This window comes from Bubalus kerabau, chromosome 2, assembly GCF_029407905.1.
Source record: "Bubalus kerabau isolate K-KA32 ecotype Philippines breed swamp buffalo chromosome 2, PCC_UOA_SB_1v2, whole genome shotgun sequence".
Lineage (NCBI taxonomy): Eukaryota > Metazoa > Chordata > Mammalia > Artiodactyla > Bovidae > Bubalus > Bubalus kerabau.
Window position 1 is genome coordinate 128038891 of NC_073625.1, and position 23790 is coordinate 128062680.

The 23790-nt window shown below is 38.5% G+C and overlaps 1 protein-coding gene across 5 annotated transcripts in view; it reads right to left on the bottom strand.

Annotated features, from left to right (window-relative positions):
* The window catches only part of SENP2 (SUMO specific peptidase 2), a 38145-nt gene that overhangs the window by 13441 nt on the left and 914 nt on the right, over window positions 1–23790 (bottom strand). The window contains exons 1-12 of one of the 5 annotated variants that reach the window (XM_055568830.1): window positions 23039–23348; window positions 19351–19406; window positions 15735–15868; window positions 15029–15095; window positions 13281–13371; window positions 9692–9860; window positions 7781–7884; window positions 6437–6531; window positions 5645–5703; window positions 4921–4983; window positions 2793–2969; window positions 829–960 (exon numbers count right to left, since the gene is read on the bottom strand). In XM_055568830.1, coding sequence (XP_055424805.1) covers window positions 829–960; window positions 2793–2969; window positions 4921–4983; window positions 5645–5703; window positions 6437–6531; window positions 7781–7884; window positions 9692–9860; window positions 13281–13371; window positions 15029–15095; window positions 15735–15868; window positions 19351–19406; window positions 23039–23055 — 1164 coding nt within the window. In that variant the 5' untranslated portion in view covers window positions 23056–23348. Of the gene's footprint in view, window positions 1–828; window positions 961–2792; window positions 2970–4920; window positions 4985–5644; window positions 5704–5804; window positions 5857–6436; window positions 6532–7780; window positions 7885–9691; window positions 9861–13280; window positions 13372–15028; window positions 15096–15734; window positions 15869–19350; window positions 19407–21499; window positions 21830–23038; window positions 23349–23790 lie in introns of those variants that run through there. The other 4 variants (XM_055568826.1, XM_055568827.1, XM_055568828.1 and 1 more) reach the window with 4 other exon arrangements.

Sequence of the window (23790 nt, forward strand, 5' to 3'; positions counted from 1 at the left end):
CCATTTTTTGTTTTCATAGAAATATGTAATTTTAATCATTTTTAATTGAAATATAGTTGATTTACAATATTTCAGATGTACAGCAAAGTGATTCAATGCTACATACATATATTCTTTTTCAGATTCTTTCCCATTATAGATTTTTACAAGAGAGCTGTGCCACTTTTGAATGATAATATTGTTCCTTCACTTTTCCTATATTTTCTAAATTTTTTATAATAAACATATTGCATTTATAATATGAAACAGAAATGTTCTACTTCTACAAGAATGTGTTTATATGCCATGAGTCATGGCAAGAGGGAAGGAAGGCAAAGGGAGAAAATGCAGGGGGCTGCACAGCTGGGTAAAGGATCAACCAGAAAACTGGCAAGAACTAACACCTAGCTTTAGGTGAAGACGTAACAATACAAGACAATTAGGCAAATTTTTATACTTATCACTCAAATGAAATAAAGAAACACAGTGCACATAGTGATCAAAATACTTATTATTGAAAAAAATAAAATGGCTCGTGTAAGAATTCATCTAAAATAAATGATCACTTGTCTGCTTCCTTCCATTTATCAGTTGCACCCAGGGTTCATAAAAATGTCACTAATAAATGAAGATGTAGATGAAACAAAGCAGAGGCAGAAGAGGGAAACATTGCTAATTAAAGGCAGCAGACAATCCGAATTAACTATCTTTTCAAGGTTTAAGATGTTTTTGTTTTAGGTAAACTAAAGCTGCCTTACCAATCCCTTCTGTGTAGAAACCACGATGTTACAGGTAGAAAAGAGTTAAGCATAATGATAGTCCAAGGGGTTAAAAAAAAAGACAACTTACTTCATCATTGAGCCAGTGATAGTTCCTCAAGGTCTGGATATCTCCTCGAGTGATTCGTAATTTGAAAGCACTACTTAGGATCTCATCCTGTGGGCCATGCCCTAGAGCATTACTGATTTCCTTTTCCATGTCCTGAATTATAAAGTCCAGAGGTTGTTACTTTAATAAAGAACCATTATCAGATTCTGAAAGTCTGAGATTGAAAAAAGCTTTTCATCTCTGTAATACTTGACCCTTATGAAAAACTATCAAAGACCTACTAAATTAAAGGATAAAAAGATTTTAATTCAGGACCACAAAGCAGTCTTATTAATGGTTATAAGAAATGCCAGCCCAATTATTAGCTGCTAGAAAAAGTTATTGGGTAAAAGTGTTTGAAGTATAGTCTCAGTTATCCTACTACCATTTATTGAGCACCATGAGCCAAGCACGTACCAGATGCTTGAAGTGCATCATTGATCCCTATCTGTGGGGAAAGTACTATCACCATTATTGGTGACACCAATAATGGTAATGTCACCATTTGGTAATGTCACCATTACCATTATAGAAGAGGTAAACCTCAGAGAATTTTGGTTACATGCATATGATGATTAAAAAACAGAGCCAAGATTTGAACCAGGAAGTGTCTAACTCCTGAACTTTCTTCTCGTTTCACAACACTATAAAAGCATTTTCATACTTTCCTTAACTATCTCCTGAACCTTGATTTTAAAAAATCAAAGTAATAAAATTAGGGCATCAAAGAGATCATTCTATCCATTTCTGATGTGAACAGAATAAGCAGAAACTAGAAAACTAGGCAGCAGTCTGGCAACTGAGTCCTTATTGAATAGATGGCATCATTTTTCTAAAGAATTACACAGATAAACATAAATTTATGCTATCAGCCTGAATCTACAAACCAACTAGAAACTTTCATCCAAATATTTTTACTTCTGCTTCCTCTACCACTATACACAATTTTGCAACTTTATGGATCTTTCTCTCCACCTGCATGCCCAATACATAAAAAGTGCTCAATAGATAATCACCTCAACAGGACATCTGCTAAGACAACAATGGAGGAGTCAAAATGTGAGCTCACTTTTAAAATGAGAATTTTTAACTACCTTCATTTCCTTGTTTTCTACAAGTTTTCACTTATTTGTTGTACAATGATCAATGAAAGGGGCATTTTAGAGAACCATAATCACTTAACAAACATTGCAATGAAGGGGAGTTCCCTGGCAGTCCAGTGGTTTGAACTCCGCACTTTCACTACCAGAGTCTCAGTTCCAACCCTGTTTGGGGAACTAGTATCCCATAGGCTGTGCAGCATGGCCAAAAATAAGTAAATAAAATAAAATGTTAAAAAGACAAAAACAAAAAAACTTCAACAAATCTCTTTGTAATGTCAAACTCATACTACATAACTCAAAATACTTTAAGCTTAGAAAAAGAATCTACAAAGAATCCATTATATTCCAAGATATGTGACAATTCTGTCCACTCACATTTGCTGAAATTAATCTAATCCCTTAGGCCACTTTTACAGATCAAGATGCTAAAGCTGAAACTCCAGTACTTTGGCCACCTCATGCAAAGAGTTGACTCATTGGAAAAGACTCTGATGCTGGGAGGGATTGGGGGCAGGAGGAGAAGGGGACGACAGAGGATGAGATGGCTGGGTGGCATCACTGACTCGATGGATGTGAGTCTGAGTGAACTCTGGGAGTTGGTGATGGACAGAGAGGCCTGGTGTGCTGCGATTCACGGGGTCGCAAAGAGTCGGACACGACTGAGCGACTGAACTGAACTGAACTGAATGATCAGTGTAGCAACCTGCCCTTGCACCTGATTTCCTTCACACATACATTCCCTAGCCTGGAGAAACTCCTCAAAACAAAACATGCACTCAAGCCTTGAATAACTAAGGTTATTTAAAAACATGCCTCTTATTTGATTAACACAAGAAACAATACCTCTGTAAGTTCAAGAAGATCATCTGTCCTTTTATCCCTCTCTTTGTTTGAGCAATTTTTTTCTTTTGTCTCAAGTATTGACATTTTCCTCCTGAGTAAGCCATTGCTTCCACTACCCAGGCGGAGTCGGGCTGACACTTCTTCAGACAGGTCGGGTTCCAGCTGAAGTCCCCTCCTCTGGTTAAAAAAAATTCCCATAGTCTACTGACATGTTTGATACTTGTACATATACATATACATAAAACATGAAGTATAAAACAGCACCATTATTTTGAAAGAAAAGAGAATTAGTAAATCCCCAAATGAGTACAAAAAGCGTTATCTGCCTGTCCCTAAGTTTTTATAAGAGAGAATAAAAACTTCAAGACCTAAGGTTCACAACAAGACACCTCAATTATAAACCATGAAACAGAACATTCATCGTTTTCCCAGGAGGTAGCAAGAAAATTTAGAGAAGGCAATGGCAACCACTCCAGTACTCTTGCCTGGAAAACCCCATGGATGGAGGAGCCTGGTAGGCTACAGTCCATGGGGTCGCTAAGAGTCGGACACAACTGAGCAACTTCACTTTCACTTTTCACTTTCATGCACTGGAGAAGGAAATGGCAACCCACTCCAGTGTTCTTGCCTGGAGAATCCCAGGGACAGAGGAGCCTGGTGGGCTGTCGTCTATGGGGTCACAGAGTCAGATACGACTGAAGCGCCTTAGCCACAGCAGCAGCAAGAAAATTATTTTCACTTCTCTTATCTCAATTAAAAATAATATAGTCAAAAGATATATTGAAAAACTTTAAAAAAGCAAAATATATGACCCTTAATCCTATCACTCAAAATAAACCATGGGTGGACTTCCGTGGTGATCCAGTGGTTTTAAGAATCCATCTGCCAACGCGTGGGACATGGGTTCGAATTCTGGTTCAGGTAGATCTCACATACCCCAGGGCAGCTAAGCCCCTGTGCCACAACTACTGAGCCCATGTTCCAGAGCCTGTGAGCCACAACTACTGAAGCCCAAGCACCCTAGAGCCTTGCTCAGCAACAAGAGAAGCCACCTCAATAAGAAGCCTGCACACCAGAGCACCGGAACTAGAGTAGGCCCTGCTCATTACATGTAGAGAAAGCCCACACACAGCAATGAAGACATAGCACAGCTAAAAATAAATAATAAAAATTGTATATTTAAAAAAAAAACAAAATAAAAATAAACCACTGCTATTTTTATACTAGGTAAACTTGTTCTTAGTATAAAAACAGTGGACTGGTTCAAAACTGGGAAAGGAGTATGTTAAGTCTGTATATTGTCACCCTGCTTATTTAACTTATATGCAGAGTACATGTGAAATGCTGAGCTCGATGAAGCATAAGCTGGAATCAAGTTTTTGCAGGGAAAAATATCAATAACCTCAGTTATGCAGATGACACCACCCTTATGGCAGAAAGTGAGGAGGAACTAAAGAGCCTCTTGATGAAGGTGAAAGAGCAGAGTGAAAAAGCTGGCTTAAAACTCAACATTTGTAAGAAGATTTGTAATGGTTTCAAGTAAATATGAAATCTTGAATCTGAAAAGTCCTGAACAAATATCTTCCCTAAAGATGTATGGGCTTCCCTCCCAGGTGGCACTAGTGATAAAGAACTCGCCTGCCATGCAGGAGACATAAGAGACGCAGATTCAATCCCTGAGTCCAGAAGATCCCCTGGAGAAGGGCATGACAACCCACTCCAGTATTCCTGCCTGGAGAATCCCATGAACAGAGGAGCCTGGTGGGCTACAGTCCATGGGGTCGCAAAGAGGCGGACAGGACTGAAGCAAATTAGTGCACACAGCACAAAGATGTACGGTTTTAAAAAAAATCCCCAAAAGAAGCCAGGCAACACAGATAAGGGCTGAGATGGAGCCAAGCTGGTCTCTCTCACAAAGGTGGCTACTGCAGAGAGATAAAAATCTGGCAGCTTAGAAGAAAACCAAAGGTGTGTATCTTCAATGCTTGCTGCTTTTTCAAGCAAAATAATGGAATTAGAAATTAAAGTAACAAATATCATCTTTCTTATTTTTCATGGGCACCAAAATTTTAATGTAAGTCACGTGAAAGAAGCAAAGGCATAAAATTTAACTGAGGTTTCTACTTACACATTCATTTTCTAGTCTGATTCCAACTGTCTTTTCTGTATCAGAAATTTTCCCCTTTGAACACCTGAGGAAAAAAACTGAGAAATTACAGACTGGATGATTTTAATCTGGTACATGTTAAACTAGTTTTAGAAATAAGATTTAATAATTAGTAACAAATATTGCATTGAGTTTATATAGTCCTTTAAACCAAAAGTTAGCAAAATTTTTCTAAAAAGGATCAGCTCATAAATATCTTAGGCTTGCAGGTCTTATGGTTTCTGTCATATCATCTCAACTTTGTTGTTTTCAAGCAGCCCTACGCAGCATGTAAATGAATGAGCATGACTGTGTCCAATAAAAATGTACTTACAAACAGGTAGACCAGATTTGGTCCATGGGCCACAGTTTACCATACTCTGCTATAAATGGACCAGCATCTAAAATCCTAAGGCACACAGAACTACCTTCACTGTTCATATACTTGAGATGCTGATCACTAGATCACTAGAACTACCCACCACACTCACAGTCTTATCTCAGCAGCACTCACTGATGCCTCCCAACCCCTAATGTCTAGGAGAGAAGGGCACCCTCCCAAGCTAGGGTGGGCATCTAACACAAGAGCTACCTATATACCCACATATGCTGACTGAATGCCAGAGCTGAGGAGAGTTCACAGTTTCACAGATGTGGTTACTCTTAAATACAGTTTATAAAGTAAGAAAATAATGTCAGGGACTTTCCTTGCAGTCCAGTGGTTAAGACTCCACGCTTCCACTGAAGGGGTCACGGGTTCAATACCTGGGTGGGGAAGTAAGATCCCACAAGCCGAGCAGTGCGGCCAAAAAAAGAAAGAAAGAAAATATGTCAAAAGAGAAGTTAGAATAAACCGAACGGTGTACCTCTTTTCACTTCTCACTGAACACAGAGGTCCCCTTGTTTCAACAACTCTATCTGTGAGAATGGTAAAAAAAAAAAAAAAAAAAAAAGTGTTTCCTTTGTTAATCAATCATATAGCTAGCATTTCACCTTACAGTCTCCAAAGTATGAAAATACTCATTTACATTGAAATGCTAAAATGGATTCCAAAGACATTAGTGTTTATACAAATTAAGTTGCTAAAAAATGCTGCATAAATCTCTTTCTCCTTTACATATAATCTTTAGTGTAAACCGGCTAACATCTGCCTATTTAGTAAGCTATCACTTAGTGTTATTTAGTGAATAGCAAGTGGAAAAAAACAAGGATATTAATATAGGAATACAACAAAACTAATTTTAGGCTCACAAAATATATGCTACAATATAGGAGCTAGGAAAAATAATCAGGAGGTTATTTTATAGATCAGCTTTAACTTGAAATAACTTTCTTACTAAATTACTAGTACTGGGTAAGTCAACAGCCTGGGGTCTGACAATGTTTTAAAGTTTGGTACACCATCTTTCAATAGTATTACATTTTTCAATTTTATATGCTTTTGAACTAAGTTCAACATATTAAGGGTATTAAGATAGGGCTAAATCTGGGAACTCACATTGCTTTGGAACAAACTGAGTTGTTTTGACTCCATGACTTTGCTCTTCCCCCCAGCCTTTGGTCTTTAATGTGTCCATCTGACTTCTTTGAGAACTTAGAAACACAAAAAGTGAAGATCAGATATAAAAGGAAAATCTATCGTAAGTATTCACTGTCTCTACCTGGCAAACTTCTCCAGACAAGAGTTACTGATTACCCTGCATTGTCAACTCACAAGAGAGAGATCACAATATAGTATCATCTGAGACCAGGATAAAAGGAGTCTGATCCTGATTCTAATATTCCAGCCAAGATACCTAACCTCCAGTTTCTCTACCATAAAACTGGATGTTTTCAATGCCCAAAGCCACCTTGACTGAAAAATCTCAGAATGATAATACCCAAGTTAAAAAATGAAAGATTTTAAATGATATACTGAAATGCATCCCAAAACAACACATTAAAAGCCGAATGACAAAACCAATAGTTCATCCTGCTGCTTCCAACAGTGGGTAGTCAAAATGGAAAAAAACAGGAACATTCTGACTGACTAAACTGAGCATTTTTTTAAAGTTCACAACCAAAGTTAAAATTTCCAAATAATCCCTTGTTATTTCTGCAATTAACAAGCTAGATAGTCTTGTGACTTTTTCAACTTATTGTTACATAATCTCTGGGATCCCCCTCTGTGTATTCTCACACCACTTACTAGAATTATCAAGTAGACCTCAATCCTGAGCTCACATAATCTTTGTCCCCTTTTTACAGAGAAATAAAAGGCCAGACATCAATTCCTTCTACCATTCTCAACTATTTGGTGGACTCAGCACATTTAAGTAACATGCAGTCTTACAAGGAACATTTCTTATGACTTGGGGTGACTTTAGTCTTATCTGTAGAGTGGAGAGTTTCCAACTATGCTAAGATCCATCCACTAAGATGCCTTAGGGACAATGTGTCTTTGGAGGCAGTGGTGGGAGGAATAAGGGGAGGTAAGGGAGGAAAAGGCAGAGGAGAAGAGGAGGAGAAAGGAAGACGGAGATTGTGAGAAATGTGTGTGTTAGGGAGGCTGAAAAAACATTCTGCTCACTGGGAATCCAACTTCAACCAATGATTTCACTTTTCTATATCAGAGTTTCATGTAACAGTTCACTTGAACAAAGGACTCTAAAGCGAACAGAAAATTATATTTTGTAAAACCACTGTTCTATATAATCCATCACTAGATACAATGTTCAAATTATAGGGCTCCTGCTTTCAGTATTAATCTCTTTTTTCAACAAGCCCTTCCCAACAATCCCCTCTCCAAATATAAGAAAAAAAGTTGTCTAGCAAAGCATTTATCTTGTTAGCTCATCTTTACCTTTGATGCGTTGAAGTTATAGGAGAAACAGAGTTTCCATGACCACCTTCTTTAAGTCGCTCCAATAACCTCTGGTATTTCTCTCTTTCTTCTTTTTGAACACCCTAAGTAAAACAAAGCATTTAGATAACTACTAGCACATCAAACCTATAATTAAATCATAAACAAAGACTAAGAGTCAAATGCAGCTTATGAATGTTTCATTCACCAGCACATTCTTTTTTTTATCTCAGTGTTCTTTTAACTCCTTTAATTTTACTTACCAATTTTATAACTTGAAAAGAGAAATCCCCCCAAAATCTGGCCTCTTTTGAAACACTGTATTAACAAACAGGAACTGTTGGTGAGCTATTCACTTCAGCCCATTTCACTCATTTATAATATCTGCTGGACCCTGATAGCATATGAGTTTTTGACAATGGAACTGGATTAACCATAAAAAAAAACTCAGCACAAATAATCCACTTGCACATTCAGAACATTCAACTTCCAAAATGGAATTGGTCTTACCAAAGACACCAATGACCCTCTATGGCCAGATCTAACAGATACTCTTTCAGCCCTTCTGTCACTTGACCTCTCCAGCTCCTCACCTTGCCACCCTCACCTTGCCTTCCTGGACAATAAATTCTCCTGATCTCTTGAAGACTATCTTTTCAGTCTCCAGTGAAGATTATTTCTTCTTCCTGCCTTTAATTGTTGATGGTTCTGCAGATTATCTCTTCTCACACTACATTCTCTGAGTAATCTCTTCAACTCCCTTGATTTATCCAACACCAATATGCAGAAGATTCATAAATGTGTCCCTAGCCCTGTCTTCTTCTCAAAATTCCCATCATGCATATCCAGGAGTCTAAGGGATATGTCTGCTTGCATGTTTCACAAGCACTTTAAACTTTCAAAACTGAAGTCATCATCTTCCCCTAAACACCTAGGGTATCTTGGCATAAACTTATCCAAGATTGAAATCTGGGACTCAGGTTCTTCCATCTAAACTTATATCACACTTAACCAGTAAATAAGTCCTTGATAATATCACCTCGCAATATTTCTAAAATACAGCCTGTATATCCCCATATATATCTCCTCAGTTCCCGAATTCTCATCTGCTGCTGCTGCTGCGTCACTTTAGTCGTGTCCGACTCTGTGCGACCCCATAGACAGCAGCCCACCAGAAGGAGATATTAAAGCACTTTAATACCTCTCCTTAAAACCCCCTCCAGGGTTGCAGTCCATTGCTTTCGCTGCCTACATTTTTTCTGACTACATTATACAATTTAATGTATAAGCTCCTAGAGAACAGAGACAATATTTTATTCAATTTTGAATTGCTGGGACCCAAGTAAGTCTTTCTTTGATGAACTAAATTAAGTGGTTGAGAAAACCATTTAGCAAATTACAATAGGTAATGGTCTAGGGGAAATGCCAGAGACAGGAATAGTTCTAAATTCTCCCAAAGTGAAGACTTCGAGAAGGAAAGGAAGATTGCTGATGAACACATCACACTAAGTGCCCTGAAAACCTAAGGAAAAAACAGACATGTACACCATTTACATTCCTTACTTAATCACAGTTATTACAGCTTATGAAAGAAACAAGTTAGAATAATTCAGGCATCTAAAACAAAGAAATCTATAATCATATCTTTTCCTAACATGATTACTTTTCCTTTCTTTTACCTGAAAACTGACTAAATTACAATATGTATAGAATATTTCTAGAAAGATACATCGAAGTATCAAACAGAAGCCAGATACAGGAGGGAGAGTGGGAAATTTACAGTCCCTGTACATCCTTTTGAATGGATCCTTATTATCTTTTGAATTTTGTACCACAGAATATATATTATTTATTGCCACCGACTCCCAGTTCCTAAAATTACTTTAGAGAGATCACGCTAAAAGGGCTTACCTCCTCCACAGTACAATGAGGACGCCTCAGACCCTTGCCACCCTCTTCAGAAATCATCTCTGTTACAACCTGCTCCTGAGGCCTCCACATTAAAGAACTCTCTGGATTGCCTTTGTTGTGGCGACGGCCACCTGGTCTTCTAGTGTAGCCTTCTGAGCTCAAAGTAAAACTGAGAAAAATAAGAAAAGAAAAAACAGTTACTCCCAAACTGCTTAAATTGCTGGAGTTTAAGCTCCAGGCCATCCTGTGATTAAGCTGTCTCAGGTTAAGCTTGCTCCTGACAACTACCATTCACAAAAATCAGATCTCTGGAGCAGAGGACACCACAGAATTCTGTGATAGAATGTCTATTAAATGTAAATGTCTACTCAAACTAAGATGAACCAGCAGGGCTGCCACATGAAAGCCTCTGCCCTCCTCCTCATGCCCAGTTTTCCAACTGCAAATCTGGCTTCAGCTCCCTATCCCACTACACGCCCTCCGCTGGTACTGCGCTTTTCCTTTAGCCATTTGGCACCGCTGCAAGTAAGTGTTGGTGTGATTGTTTAATGTCTGCAACCCACACTCAACTTTAAACTCCACGAAGACAGAGACTCCATCCTTTCACCACTGTATCCTGGTACATGAGCTAAGTCAAAAGGCACTCCATCAGTGTCTGCTGAATAGCAAACTAATGAACAATAAATTAATAAATGCTAAAGAATCAGAAGCCATGAAACCCCCACCTAGTCACTGTTGCTGGTTGACAGATCTTGCCTCTCCTGACATTACCAATAACGGAACAAACTGACATCATACCACTCCTGATATGGTATTTAACAAAGGACACAACAAGGACCTCCTTGGCAGTCCAGTGGTTAAGACACCGATCTCCCACTGCAAGGGGCGTAGGCTTGATCCCTGGTTGGGGAACTAAGATCCCACATGCTTGATAGCAGGGCCAAAAAAAAAGAAAGGACACTATATCACGTAGGCAGTATCTCTACCAAAAAAATTTGCATGATCTTAAACAAATCATGAGAAAATGTTGCTTTGTACACTTTAAAAATATTCATGCTATTACAAAGTGAGACTGAGGGGTTGTTCTAGATTAAAGGAGATCAAAGAGACATGAAAATTAAATATAATACATGATCCTGCCCTGAATTGTGGGCCAGAAAAAATCTCTGTAATAGAGAAATTTAAATAAGATTATATAATAGTATTACATCAATGTTAAATTTTCTGATTTTGGTAATCTAGGATTATATAAGTGAATGTCCTCATTCTTAGAAATAAACAGTCAAGTACTTATGATTAAAGGGGTATGAGTCTAAGATGTACTCTCAAATGAATCAGGAAAAAAACATTATGTACATATAACAGAATGATAAAGCAAACTGGCAGAATGGTAACAACTGGTCTAGGTCAAATCTATTCACCTACAGAGTTTCAGAATACATGAAGCTAAAACTAACATAACTGGATAGGAGAAATAATCAAGTCCACAATTACAGCACAAAGCATCAACACTATATTCATCAATCATCAAAAAAGTAGACAGAAAATCAGTAAGACCTATAAACATGCAAAGTAACTGATATTTATAGAACACTCCACCAACAGTAGCACAATACACATTCTTCTCAATGCACACTGAATAACACCCAAACTAACATACTCTAGTACATAAACAAATGTTAACAAATTTATTTTTATTGTTCATATTTTGGCTGCACTGTACAGCATGCAGGATCTTAGTTTCCCAACCAGGAATTGAACCCATGCCGCCTGCAGTGGAAGTACCGAGTTTTAATCACTGGACTGCCAGGGAAGTCCCAAATGTTAAAACATTTAAGAGAACTGACATCATACTAAGTATATTCTCTGACCATATGAAATTATGCTAGAAATCAATAACAGAAAATATCTGGAAAGGCCCAAACATGTGGAAATTAAACAATTCTAAATAATCTTCTAAATAATTAAACTTTTAAACTTCTAAATAATCACAGGTTAAAGAGGAAGAGTACGAATGAAGAGTAAAATGAGGAGTATAGGCCTGCCGTTTTGTAGAATTAACTTTAATTTCAGCTTAACCAGTTTTCTTGTAATTACATTCAGATTACTGATCTTTGCAGGAATACTACAGTAGGTGATGATGTCTTGCTCAGTGCAATGTATCTGGAGGCCAAGACGTCAGTCTGCCCACAGTAGGTGATTTAAACTTTGTTCTTTTGGTTGTGGTGTCAGGCAGGTTTCTCCATCAAACTTTTACTTACTACTTCCAGCTCAACTGATGATCCCTGTATAAATCAGTTATTACTGTGATAGTTACAAGATGGTGATTTTCTAATTCCATCATTCCTTCTATCCTTAATAGTTAGCATCCAACTTAAAGGTCTTTTCCTCTCACATTATGTATTTATTTATTAACACATCTATATTCCTGTCGAATAAAGATGAAATGAATAAAATTTGATGTTTAACTGTCCCTAAATTTTGAAGCATCCTTTAATTGCTAGCACAAGATGTTCCATGATCATTTTTTACTATCTCTCCTAACAGACCCAGGTATCAAACCTGGGTCTCCCTCACTGCAGGCAGATGCTTTACCATCTGAGCCACCAGGGAAGCCTCCTAACCCTATAATTAGCCATTTATCCAAGTCCAGGGAGCCTTACTTTTTAAAGTTAGTGTCTCATTTTCAAACATGAGTGGATAGCCAGGGATTATCAGATATTTGAATAAGAAAAGGTAAGACCAAAATAAACCAAAGGAGGAATTCAAAGGAAGCAGGCAAAACAAGGAGAAGTAATTGTAAAATAATGAACAGCTTAAAAAGATAAAAGTTACTGCATCTCTTTAATAAGAACCCAATGCTTGGAGAAAGAAAAAGTCATGAGGAGTACGGAGGGGGAGGATGCTTACAAATTAAAAACTATGAAGCCAAAAATATATATATGCATATATGTATATGTATATACCATATGTATATATTTTTTAATAAAAGATTTTTTTAAAAAGGGCAAGGATAACAACTAAAGAGAATATATAGAAAAATTATATCAATCCAGGAGGTCCAATATCCAAGCAACAGAAATTCTAGAAAGTGAGAATATAAAAAGGAGAAGAATTACTAATAAAATAATAATAGTTCATTGCATACATGATTTCTGCACTGTTCTGTATGCTTATTATTCTTCAAAAAAAGTTTATGAGTGACAATTCTTTTTAAAAGGTTTTCAAGGGAATTCCCTGACAGTCCAGCGATTAAGATGCCGTGCTTTCACTGTCGAGGGCCCGGGTTTGATCCCTGGTTGGGGAACTAAGGTCCCACAAGCTGCACAGCATGCCCACAAATAAAAATTAAAATAATTAAAAAAAAAAAGTTTTTCAAAATTATATAAGCATATGATACAGTAGAAAAGAGTAACCTGTACTTGAGTACAAGTCTCTCATCAGCTATATGATTATTTGGCAAGTTACTAACCACAAAGTACTTATTTACTAAGATTACACAATAGAATAAAAGCGAAAATGCCCAGCGAGAATGAGCACTTAAAAATTACCAAGTTTCCATTTACAGAAGGGCAGAATTAACACTTACCCTAAGGAAGGCAGGACTCTGCGTGGCTGATCTCGAGTTACTGTCACTCTGATCTTTGGATAGTCACTTATTCCATTAGGAGATTTATTACCTATTTTTAAAAACCATTTGCAATTGTAAAAGAAAAACACAAAGGAACCTGTGAACAGTATTCATTAGAAAAGAAAATCCAAAGCAGTCTATACAGTAGAACTAAATTTTTTTTTCAAATTCTGTTATTATCTAGCACAAATTCTGTAAAAGTTAAAGGAAAAGCAATAGCATTTAATCTGTCTTTGCTCTCAGGTAGGCAGTAATAATTCACAGGAAAGCTTTACTAGTTTTGCTTGCTGGGGCTAACAACAGGCATGAGGAATTCAATGATTATAAACTCTTTGTAATCTAGTCAAATTGAGTAAATTTTTTAAATTGTTTCTTCTTCTCAAGATAACAGAAGTATTTTTAAATGAAAATCTGCTATGTTACTACATTTACCAGAAGTTTCCAATACCTGTGCGATGGTCACTATACTTCAGCCACATTTTCTGCTGGAGCTACTACAGGGCCTTGGAGTGCAAAGAGATTAGAGCTGAACTTGTTTAAGTCAGTAGCAGCAAAACTTAAACTGACCTGCATTCATTTGTTTGTAAAGCCTGACTTGAATCGGTGTTCAATCCTGTGGGGTTTTGTGTGTGTGCTTAATGGCTCAGTCATGTCTGACTCTTTGTGACCCCATGGACTGTAGCCCGCTGGGCTTCTCTGTCCATGAGGATTCACCAGGCAAGAACACTGGAGTGGGTTGCCATGCCCTCCTCCAGGGGATCTTCCCAACCCAGGGATCCAACCCAGATGTCCCGCATTGTAGGCGGAGTTGTTGGGATTCTTTAAATATTAAATAAACAAAGAAAAAAGAAAAAAAAGAAAAAGAAAAAATTCCCAAAAACATCTCCAAGCGTTTCAGATTAGAGACTGTGGATTTCTTTACAAAAGAAATCTGCTCTAGGAATACCTGTGCTTCTCTCAATAGGCTCTGCATACCCACAGAAACATAGTGCTAGTATTCAGACACAAGGTTAATCTGGTATCTCCTCTATATGTCAATTTTCTGAATGCACAATTTCTCTATAAGCTTTTTCCCTCTTTCTTTCAAACTGTTCAAGCCTATCTGTGTAGCACAGATCACAGTCATCTTCAGGACTCTGTCTTCCTATTTTTTCCTGTCAGAGCATTTTATATCATATATAAAATAATTACAATTCAGTTTGGGGGTCTCAGGATGATACAGAGATTCCTAATCCACAAAACTATGAGAACTGGGAACCTCAGGTTACTCCCCAACCAGATGATGTCCCTCAAAGGCAAGGTTTTATTATTTTGCTATTTTATTGTTGTTTTGTTACTTTGCTATTAAAGTTTTACTATTGTTATTTTGTTACTAAAGGTTTTATTATTTTGTTATTCCTGATAATTTAGCAGAGTGCCTAACATAAAGTAAGTGCTCAGGTAACATTGTTTTTTGTATTTTTTTTTCTTTTTAATGAATAAGCCCTGATCTAAGTCACATTAAAGACACTGTTAAAGCAAATAGGAATCATAACAGTAAATTCAAAGACAATACTAAAGGAAAGCTATTGGCTTTTTAGAATGGTAGAGACTATGTCTATGCTCTCATCCAAAGCCAAATCAGTGTTTTCCTTTCATATTCCCAAAACTCAGAGAAAAGAAGTGGGAGGAGGAAGGGGAAACAGAAATATTTTTGACCACCTCACCCAGTTTTAGCATGTTGTTCCAGGATCCAGAACTGGTCAGTTCAGAAGATGAAGAGTTTGAAAACACCTTGAAATCAAAAAGAATCACCTCTGTAATAACTCTTAGAATTTAAATGTTTTAATATGAAAAAAAAAATCACTCTGCTGGTAATGATTTAGTTACCTCACAGAAGAAATTTCATCAATTATACCAAAAGTTTAATTTGTGAAGACTCACAAAATGACATAAAAAGTAACAACTGAAGATTCTTCACACATACTTAAATGAAAAAGCAGATGTAGAGTTGACCCTTGGTCAACAGAGTCTGAACTGTGTGGATACAATTAAATGCGGATTTTTTCAATAGTAAATACTACAGCATTACATGATTACAGGTTGGGATGCAAGACTTTAGATATGGCAGAACCATGGATCTGGAAGGCCAACTACTGAATTTTTGACTATGTGGAGAGGTGGGGCCCATAACCCATGCATTCTTCAGGGGTCAACTCTATTAGTAATTAGGCTCTTTATAAATATTTTTTAGATCTATAATCTCTTAACCTTTAATTATTTCATTTCTATATAAAGGCTAATTAAGACATGAACATTTCAGAAAGAAGTCATTCTACACATTAATTCCTAAAAAGAGAATATTTCTAAAATTTAACATTAATGATTAAGTACAAAGACTAGTAGCTCCAATGAAACCTTATCCTCACTGACCTCTCCTGAAGGGACCACATTCCGTGTTCCATTACAAGCAGAAGTTACCATGGGCTTTGTGGTCAGCTGGAATGGAAATCCAAACAAGCTGGCAGCATTGTACAGACTGGTTTTCACTTGATGAATAAAGCAATCTGGAAAGTGTAATACAGATTACATATACATGTAACTATAGAGTAATTAAGCTTCAAGCAAAAGAAAAATTGTATCTTAGAAAAGGCCTCTCTCCATTTTTATTAGCAGTCCTGTCTTCAACCACTGAGAGAAAAAAGTACCTGTAAAAATAATTTTTCTCATATCTGAATATCTGCAATTTCAGCATTGTGACTTTGGAGTTTTTAAGTAAAGTATCTGGGAGGCTACAAAAGCATGAAATCACCACCTAGCAAATTACATACCAATTCACACACACAATAAAGGCCATAAAGGACAACTTTCAAGCAATGAGTTCCCCAGAATATATACTGTAAAATAAATCTTTCCTAGAGAGATAAGGGTATAAGTTAGACAAGGTGGAGCATATAGCTACTAGGTATAGCAGAATTCTATAGGAAGCATTACCATTAACTCACTGATTTGTCCTTACTTTTCAGGCAAGTACCAATACAGGTGACCTAAACAACAACTTACCTAGTGCCTATTTTATCTTGGCTACATTCAGGATAGAAATTAGTGAAGTATAAGATATGTGGTTCCTAGATATCCATGATGGAAACAAGGCTAGCCTATACTGGAGAAGATGTGTTGAAAGATCTCAGACTCATCCCTCCTTGTCACCAAAAATAAAGATTACAAACTAAGTAAATAAATAAGGGTGGAGGGGGTAGATTTCAATGCTTTCCCTACTTCCTCCCTTTAGCTCACTATCCCTTTCTCACTTCCTACACTGCTGATTTGTTTTCTACAATTCCTTTTCTATTTCATAATTAATGGTGTTCTAAAGCACTAGCTTGAGTGCTTTAGAACCACATTCTGCTTCACAGGAAAACAGCCTGAAAGTGAAACGGTGGCTTTTAAGCATCAAGCACTCCAGAACATACAAGATATAAAATACTTTCCAGAAAAATAAATGAATAATTTAAACAACAGGAAAGGTGTGCTAAATGGGTAAAGCAGAATCCAATTTTAAGTAATTTGTCACTACAGAATAGTTAGAAGTACCAAATTTTGCAAATGTCTTCTCATTTTAGGAATAGGAAAGAATTTCAGGTTAACCCTCTAATAATGTTGAGGGATAACACACTCTCCTGAGCTGTAAGTGGGAGAAAAAGGACTTCAGGAATTGGCACTTACCATCCAGACTGCCATCCAGACCTCAAAGGGCAGGAGGTACTCTTAACATAAATAGTGGGCACAAAATGTACTGTTGTATTTTCCTACAAATTTTGTCAAAATCTGAATGTACTCCAAAATTATGTCAAAAGATTTCATATATTAAAAAAAAAAGAGAGCAAGGTTAGAAGGTCCACTTCATCTGTAAAATGAAGACAAGACCATCTTATTTTGCTGAGACTACACTACATAGACCTCTTTGAATCCCTTTCATCTGTAAGATCGAGTCTGCAATTCTAAGCTCCTCCTTATTTTCATCCTTCCTTTTCTTCTCTCCAAAGCAACCAATAGATTCATACTGTCTGATATAGTAGCCAGTATCCACAAGTGGCTACCTAAGTTTAAATTCAATTAAAATTGAGTCAGTTCCTCAGTTACATAGCCCCACTTGAGGTGCTTAATAGCCATCAATGCAGAGAGTGGCCAGGACTGCTAGAGACCTTTCCAAGCTGTGCCAATAAGTATTGTCTCTGTTACCCACTGCCTCCCCCTTGGGAAGTTCCCTTTTACAGTTTCTAGTTAGAAATCTTTATATTTTGTGGAAATCAAGGAAGGAGGGAACTTTAACAGAGAAGTCCAAGATAACTGCCAAAATTACTGCAGGAACCTTCTCTAGTATCACTATCAAATCTTTAACCATATACAGTTGTTTATTTACATTTTTCTATAAAATTGACTCTTTTTTTTCGGCTAAACAAAATTGACTCTTTTTTTCCTTTGGCTAAACAAATATATTTATAAAAGGTTACTTTATATTGCTACCATTAATGTAAAGACACCTCACTTGCCTTATGAGGAAATGAAAACACAACAATATTAAGTTCTAGATGGGCCTGTTAAAAAAGAGACAATTAGGTGGCGCTAGAATCCCAGAGACAGGGGAGCCTGGTGGGCTGCCGTCTATGGGGTCGCACAGAAACGGGCAACGACTGAAGCGACTTAGCAGCAGCAGCAGCAGCAGTGGTAAAGAACTCGCCTGCCAATGCAGGAGACCCCTGAGGGGAAGATCCCCTGGAGGAAGTCTTGGCAACCCACTCCAGTATTTTTGCCTGGAAAATCCCTTGGACAGAAAAGCCTGGTGGGCTACAGATATAGGGTCAAAAAGAGTCAGATATGACTGAAGCAACTTGGCACGCATACAACATGTATTACCCAAGTTTTAAATACATGGTAGCATTAAATTAACATGTTTTCTGCTTAAAATAATCAGAAATTAAAATAACTGAAAAAAGATGCAATATTTTTATTAATATGAATAGTTTATAACCTAATTCAGATGTTGCTTAATGCTATGAATGTTGGATCTCCTAAAATCATTTTGTGAATTATTAGCTATTCTATGTTTTGGGAATACTGTCCTAATGAATTCAGTATAAATTCCTGTCAAAGTCCCTCTATATTTTGAACTCTCTCTTTTGTCAACTTTTTCCCTAAGTTTTATTTGCTATTTCCTGAATTGCACAACTTTCCCATACTGTTCCCTCTGCCTAGAATGCTTTTCCTTCCTATTGTTCTCTGTTGATATCCCATCTTTCCTTCAAGACTCATCTCACATATTAGCTCCTTCATCAAATATTTATTGAGACTCTTAACCAGAAGAAAACTGGACAGTATTTTGTTACTTCCTTTCTTGTATCATTTATCATATCCTCATGGACATTAGTATTATTTATAACACTTGTCTTAAAACCCCCCACTAAATAATCAGACACCTCCTACAATTTTAAGGTACATAAAATAGAGACCCTGTCATACTCATTTTTATATTTCCTGTGGAACCCAACACATTGCTTAACAGTAAGACAGGCTCAATAACCACTCATTGGATTTAAATGAAATCTTAACACAGACAGGGCCACTCTTTACCTCATCTGGAGGTAGATTCAATTAACATGCATTTTTGAGAAAGAGGAAAATATTACTATAGTAGTCCCCTGTGTCTTTTCCCTCTTATCTACATCATTTACCAAATGATGTCTAGTCCTTCAGACATAGAGAAGGAAACAATTTGAGGCAGCAGCTTAGACTGACTCATTCAGCTATCTCAGCACCTTTACTTTATAGGAAGATTAGGAATTTTGAAGCGCACTTTCAACACACAGATTTATTTATCCGGAAAGATACTTAAGTCTCTGGTAATGCTGGTTACCTCTAGAGAGGATAACTGAGTAGAAGAGGGAGAGGAAAGAGACTTACGTTTCACTGTATGTACTTTTTATCTTTTGAATTTGTCCACACATATATTTTTCTTACTTAAAAAACTTTTAAAATTAATATTTAATACCTAATCTTGGTCTTTTGGCTGGTATTTCATCAGCATCCACTGTAGAAAACAGAGTGCTGAAAAAAAGAGAAAAGAGAGATATATATGTATATATGCATATCCACACATATGCATTTCTATAAGTAAGCTTACTATTCATACATCATCTTCCATTCACTTTGTCAAGAGATCCAACTGATGTTTACGATATAGTAGGCCTCTAGTATTTGACGATGTAACACTATGGTTCAACTACATGAGAGAGATGCAAAACTCCCTATTATATAATAACCTGTAGTCTGGCTAAAATACAAACATGAAACCAACCAGATATCATTTACCTAGTAAAGGAATATAGGTAAAAGCTTAGGACTATGTTATTTCTTTTCTTTACAGAAATGATTTAAGAATAATTTCCTTTTGAAAGATGACACTCCCCACAAGAGAAAGTCATTTTCTACTTCACATAGAAATAGGAAACACAAGATGACAAGACGCCTTAAAAGATAGTTCTCAGCCAGAAAAAGGTGTTATATTTAACTACATTTTTATCATGGAAACTATATTACTAGTGATAACAAGAATTTGGAAATTCAAGAAAATTTTTGGGCCTATGCTTCAAGAAAGTTAAAAGTTCATGGTATAAGGGATGGTATGGGGAGGGAGGAGGGAGGAGGTTTCAGGATGGAGAACACATGTATACCTGTGGCAGATTCATTTTGATATTTGGCAAAACTAATACATTTTGTAAGTTTAAAAATAAAATAAAATTTAAAAAAAAGCTCATGGTATAATCATCTTTCTAAAGATGGACTTAAAAATGGTCTACATTTAAAAGTTATTTTAGATTAAGGATGTGTGGTAAAGAACAGGATTTTGATATACAAACCACTGTTTTCCTGACCAGTAGAGGTTCATAGTAAAAATAATAAAGGACGAGGGAGAGGAAATTTACAATTCTCTATTCAATAAATAAGTAGCAAGTGCCTATCCACGTCAGCCTCTGCACAAGGCCCTTGGGACAAAATACATAAACACTACCCTTACATACCCTAAGCATCATTTTAGGCACTTTACAACTTGTTCTCAAATGATCCCTATATCAACCCTGCAGAAAGGTAGAAAGAATATTTTGAAACCTTGCCCTCTCCGGAACACATGATGGAATTTTTAGTCCACAACTAATTCCTCAATGACCTGCATTCTTAGACTCACATAGTAAATAATCACCTTGCTCTCTCAAGCTCCAAGAAACCACCCTCCGACGATCTTGAGGCTTAATAAATGAAATTAACATTTGATCATTAAAAGTTGGGGGGATTATGTATAGAATTGGTATGGTATTTTATTCTCTAGATTAATTCTTAAAGAAGGTGGTAGACACTAGGAAACTGGACAAACCAACAGGCAAATGCTAAGAACAACTTTTAGTTTCCCCCAAATTTTAGAGTACAGATTAGTAATCTTTTAGAAGGAAATGGCAACCCATTCCAGTGTTCTTGCCTGGAGAATCCCAGGGACTGGGGAGCCTGGTGGGCTGCCGTCTCTGGGGTCGCACGGAGTCGGACAAGACTGAAGCGACTTAGCAGCAGCAGCAGCAATGCTAAAGCACAGGATCACTCTCCCTCCCTCCCCAGCAAAACACACACACACACACACACACAAACGCAAAGTTTGACAGCTGCCTTCCAAACAAGACAGCTACTGCGTCTTGGTGCTAAGAGAACAGAAAGTGTAGTCAAAACGGCTTTGCGCAAACTATGAAGTTCACTTCCCTTAACTGCACTTATTGCGCAGAGATGACACTTGGGAGTGTGTTTTGTAAACAATGAGCCACACAAACACAGTATTCCTTCAATTTTAAGTTTTCAACCTAAGAGCAGCAAAATATGATAAAAACCCCATTTGTTGATAGAAACCAGCTTGGACTCTAAAAGAAAGATATTCACATCACCGACCACTAGTCCCTTTCATCATCAGGAGTCGCATCTGCACAGCGCCGAGGAGCGACTACGTCACCGGGACACCCGCGACCCGCACCTCTAACGCCTCCGCCCAGCTACCTGTTTCTGCCGAGCGGGGCCTGCCTGGCTGGATCACGCTACGCCAGCCGAATCCGGGGTGGGGGAGGGGGAGAGCCAGGCCGTGGCTCGGCCCCCTCTCCTCTCACCTGTTCGAGCGTCGCCTCTTCAGGAGGGCCCTGGCAGAGGGCACCGGCCGGTCACAGAAACGGAAAATGGTGCCGAGAATCCTAATCAGCCATTTGTACATACCAGGCCCAAGCAGCAGCGGCGGCCGACACACCCCGAGACGCAAACCCCAGAGCTGTCGCCGCCGCTGCCGCCTTCGCTGCCTCAGCCACCGCCGCCAAAGCTCAGTCGCCGACTTGTGACGCGATCCGAGGGCCCAGAGATACAACGTCCCCAGGGCTACAGGCGGCCCCCGCGGGCCCCCGCTTCTGACGTCACCTCCTCCCGCCCGACCGGAAAGCATCTTAGCCCTCAGTCTGCGCAGGCGCAGCCTAGATCCCCACCTCCCTAGCCTAGCAACCTGAAAGCCTGGTCCTGGCCCAATGGCTCACGAGACCGTAAGGGCTGTGGGAGGGGTTTTCTCTTCGGCAGAGCCAGTCCTGAGGCTGCCCGCGGGACAAGGCCCACAGACCGCACGTGAGGGCTCTCCAAGAGAGAGGGAGTGCTTCCAGGCCTGAAACCTGGGTGGTTTATCAGTAAATAATTGAGTACACGTTAATTAACAAATGTTTACCCTACTGAAAGTGAAAGTCGTTCAGTCGTGTCCGGCTCTTTGTGACCCCATGGACTATACAGTCCACGGAATTCTCTAGGCCAGAATACTGGAGTGGGTAGCCTTTCCCTTTCTAATTTACCCTACTAGGCGCCCTTTGTTTTGCACATACTTTGTGCCTGGTACTTTACACGCAGTCACCTTCATTTGTCCCAGCAACCGCAGGCGATGCGGAGCCTTGTGCCCATTTCTATTTTTTACTTTTTGTGCCTATTTTTAATAAGGAAATCGAGGCATACAGCGATTAAGTAATTACCTAAAGTCAAAGAGGTAGCTAGTGGCATAGCTGGAATTTGAACTGCGATCTGTGTACCAGCGCCAGTCCCTCGCCCTTGAGGTCTACTGGGAGAGATATGATTACAAATTACAATACAGGATAATTGGGTGTAAGTAAACTACACTTCAATTAATTTTTAAAAAGATAATTGGCTGCTGTGATAAAGGTGGGTACAAAGTGCAGTAGGAACCAGAGAAAGGAAAACAGTCGGCTAGGGAAGTGAAGGACAGAACTCAAGGAAGGCCTCACAGAAACTTAAGGATGAAAAGTTACCTGCGGCCTACTAGTCTCCCTAGAGCTGGCTGCTGCTGCTGCTGCTAAGTTGCTTCAGTAGTGTCCGACTCCTAGCAACTCCATGGACTGCAGCCTACCAGGCTCCTCCGTCCATGGGATTTGCCAGGCAAGAGTACTGAAGTGGGGTGCCATTGCCTTCTCCGCCTAGAGCTGGCAGGGAGTGCTAATTACTCTCCCTCTCTTTTTTAGAGGTCCTAGTTCTGGTTAATTATCTACAACAGAAAATGACCCATCCTTTTTAATGGAAAATCCAGTCCCAAATCCACTCCCCTCCCCCAACACTCCTGAGAATCCTCAAAAGTTTTTATGCCCTACAAAAATCCTCTCTGTATGTACCTGATCCTTAATCTCATCCTCAATTAAGGTCATACTTCAGACTTGCTTGAACTTCAACACAGGCACTCCTCAGTACAGCTTCATCCTTTGCTCGATAAACACTGTTCCTGGATTCTGCTGCAAGCCACCCCCTAGAGTCCCAGAACCACCAGCTACCCTCCAGTGGCTACCTTCACACTAGTCTGGGGAGATGGAGGCAGTTTCTAGAGGCTAGAAGCAAATTCTAAGTGTGAACATGGGCTCCTCCTTCAATGCCCTAAAATATAGCTAACACGTGGCTGTTAGAGATAATGTGGAAATAAAAGGAGAATTGCAAAGCTGAAAAGATTTAGAAATGGCTATGGAGAAGGAAATGGCAACCCACTCCAGTGTTCTTGCCTGGAGAATCCCAGGGATGGGGGAGCCTCGTGGGCTGCCGTCTATGGGGTCGCAGAGTCGGACACGACTGAAGCGACTTAGCAGCAGCAGTAGCAGCATTACAAGGTACAGCATTTAGGGACTTCCCCATCCAGAGATTAAGACTCTGCTTCCAGTGCAGGGGGGCACAGATTTCTTACCTAGTTGGGGAACTAAGATCCTGCACGCCCCATGGTGCAGTAAAAAAAAAAAAAAAAGTACAGCATCTAAAGCCTACTGTCTCCCAAAATTTCATCTCTTCACTCTTCTCAGCAATTTCTACATGTCACCAACAGAAGACAATTGCCCTTCTACCCCAACTCATTTCAGGGGGGACTCTCAAGTTAACTTAAAAG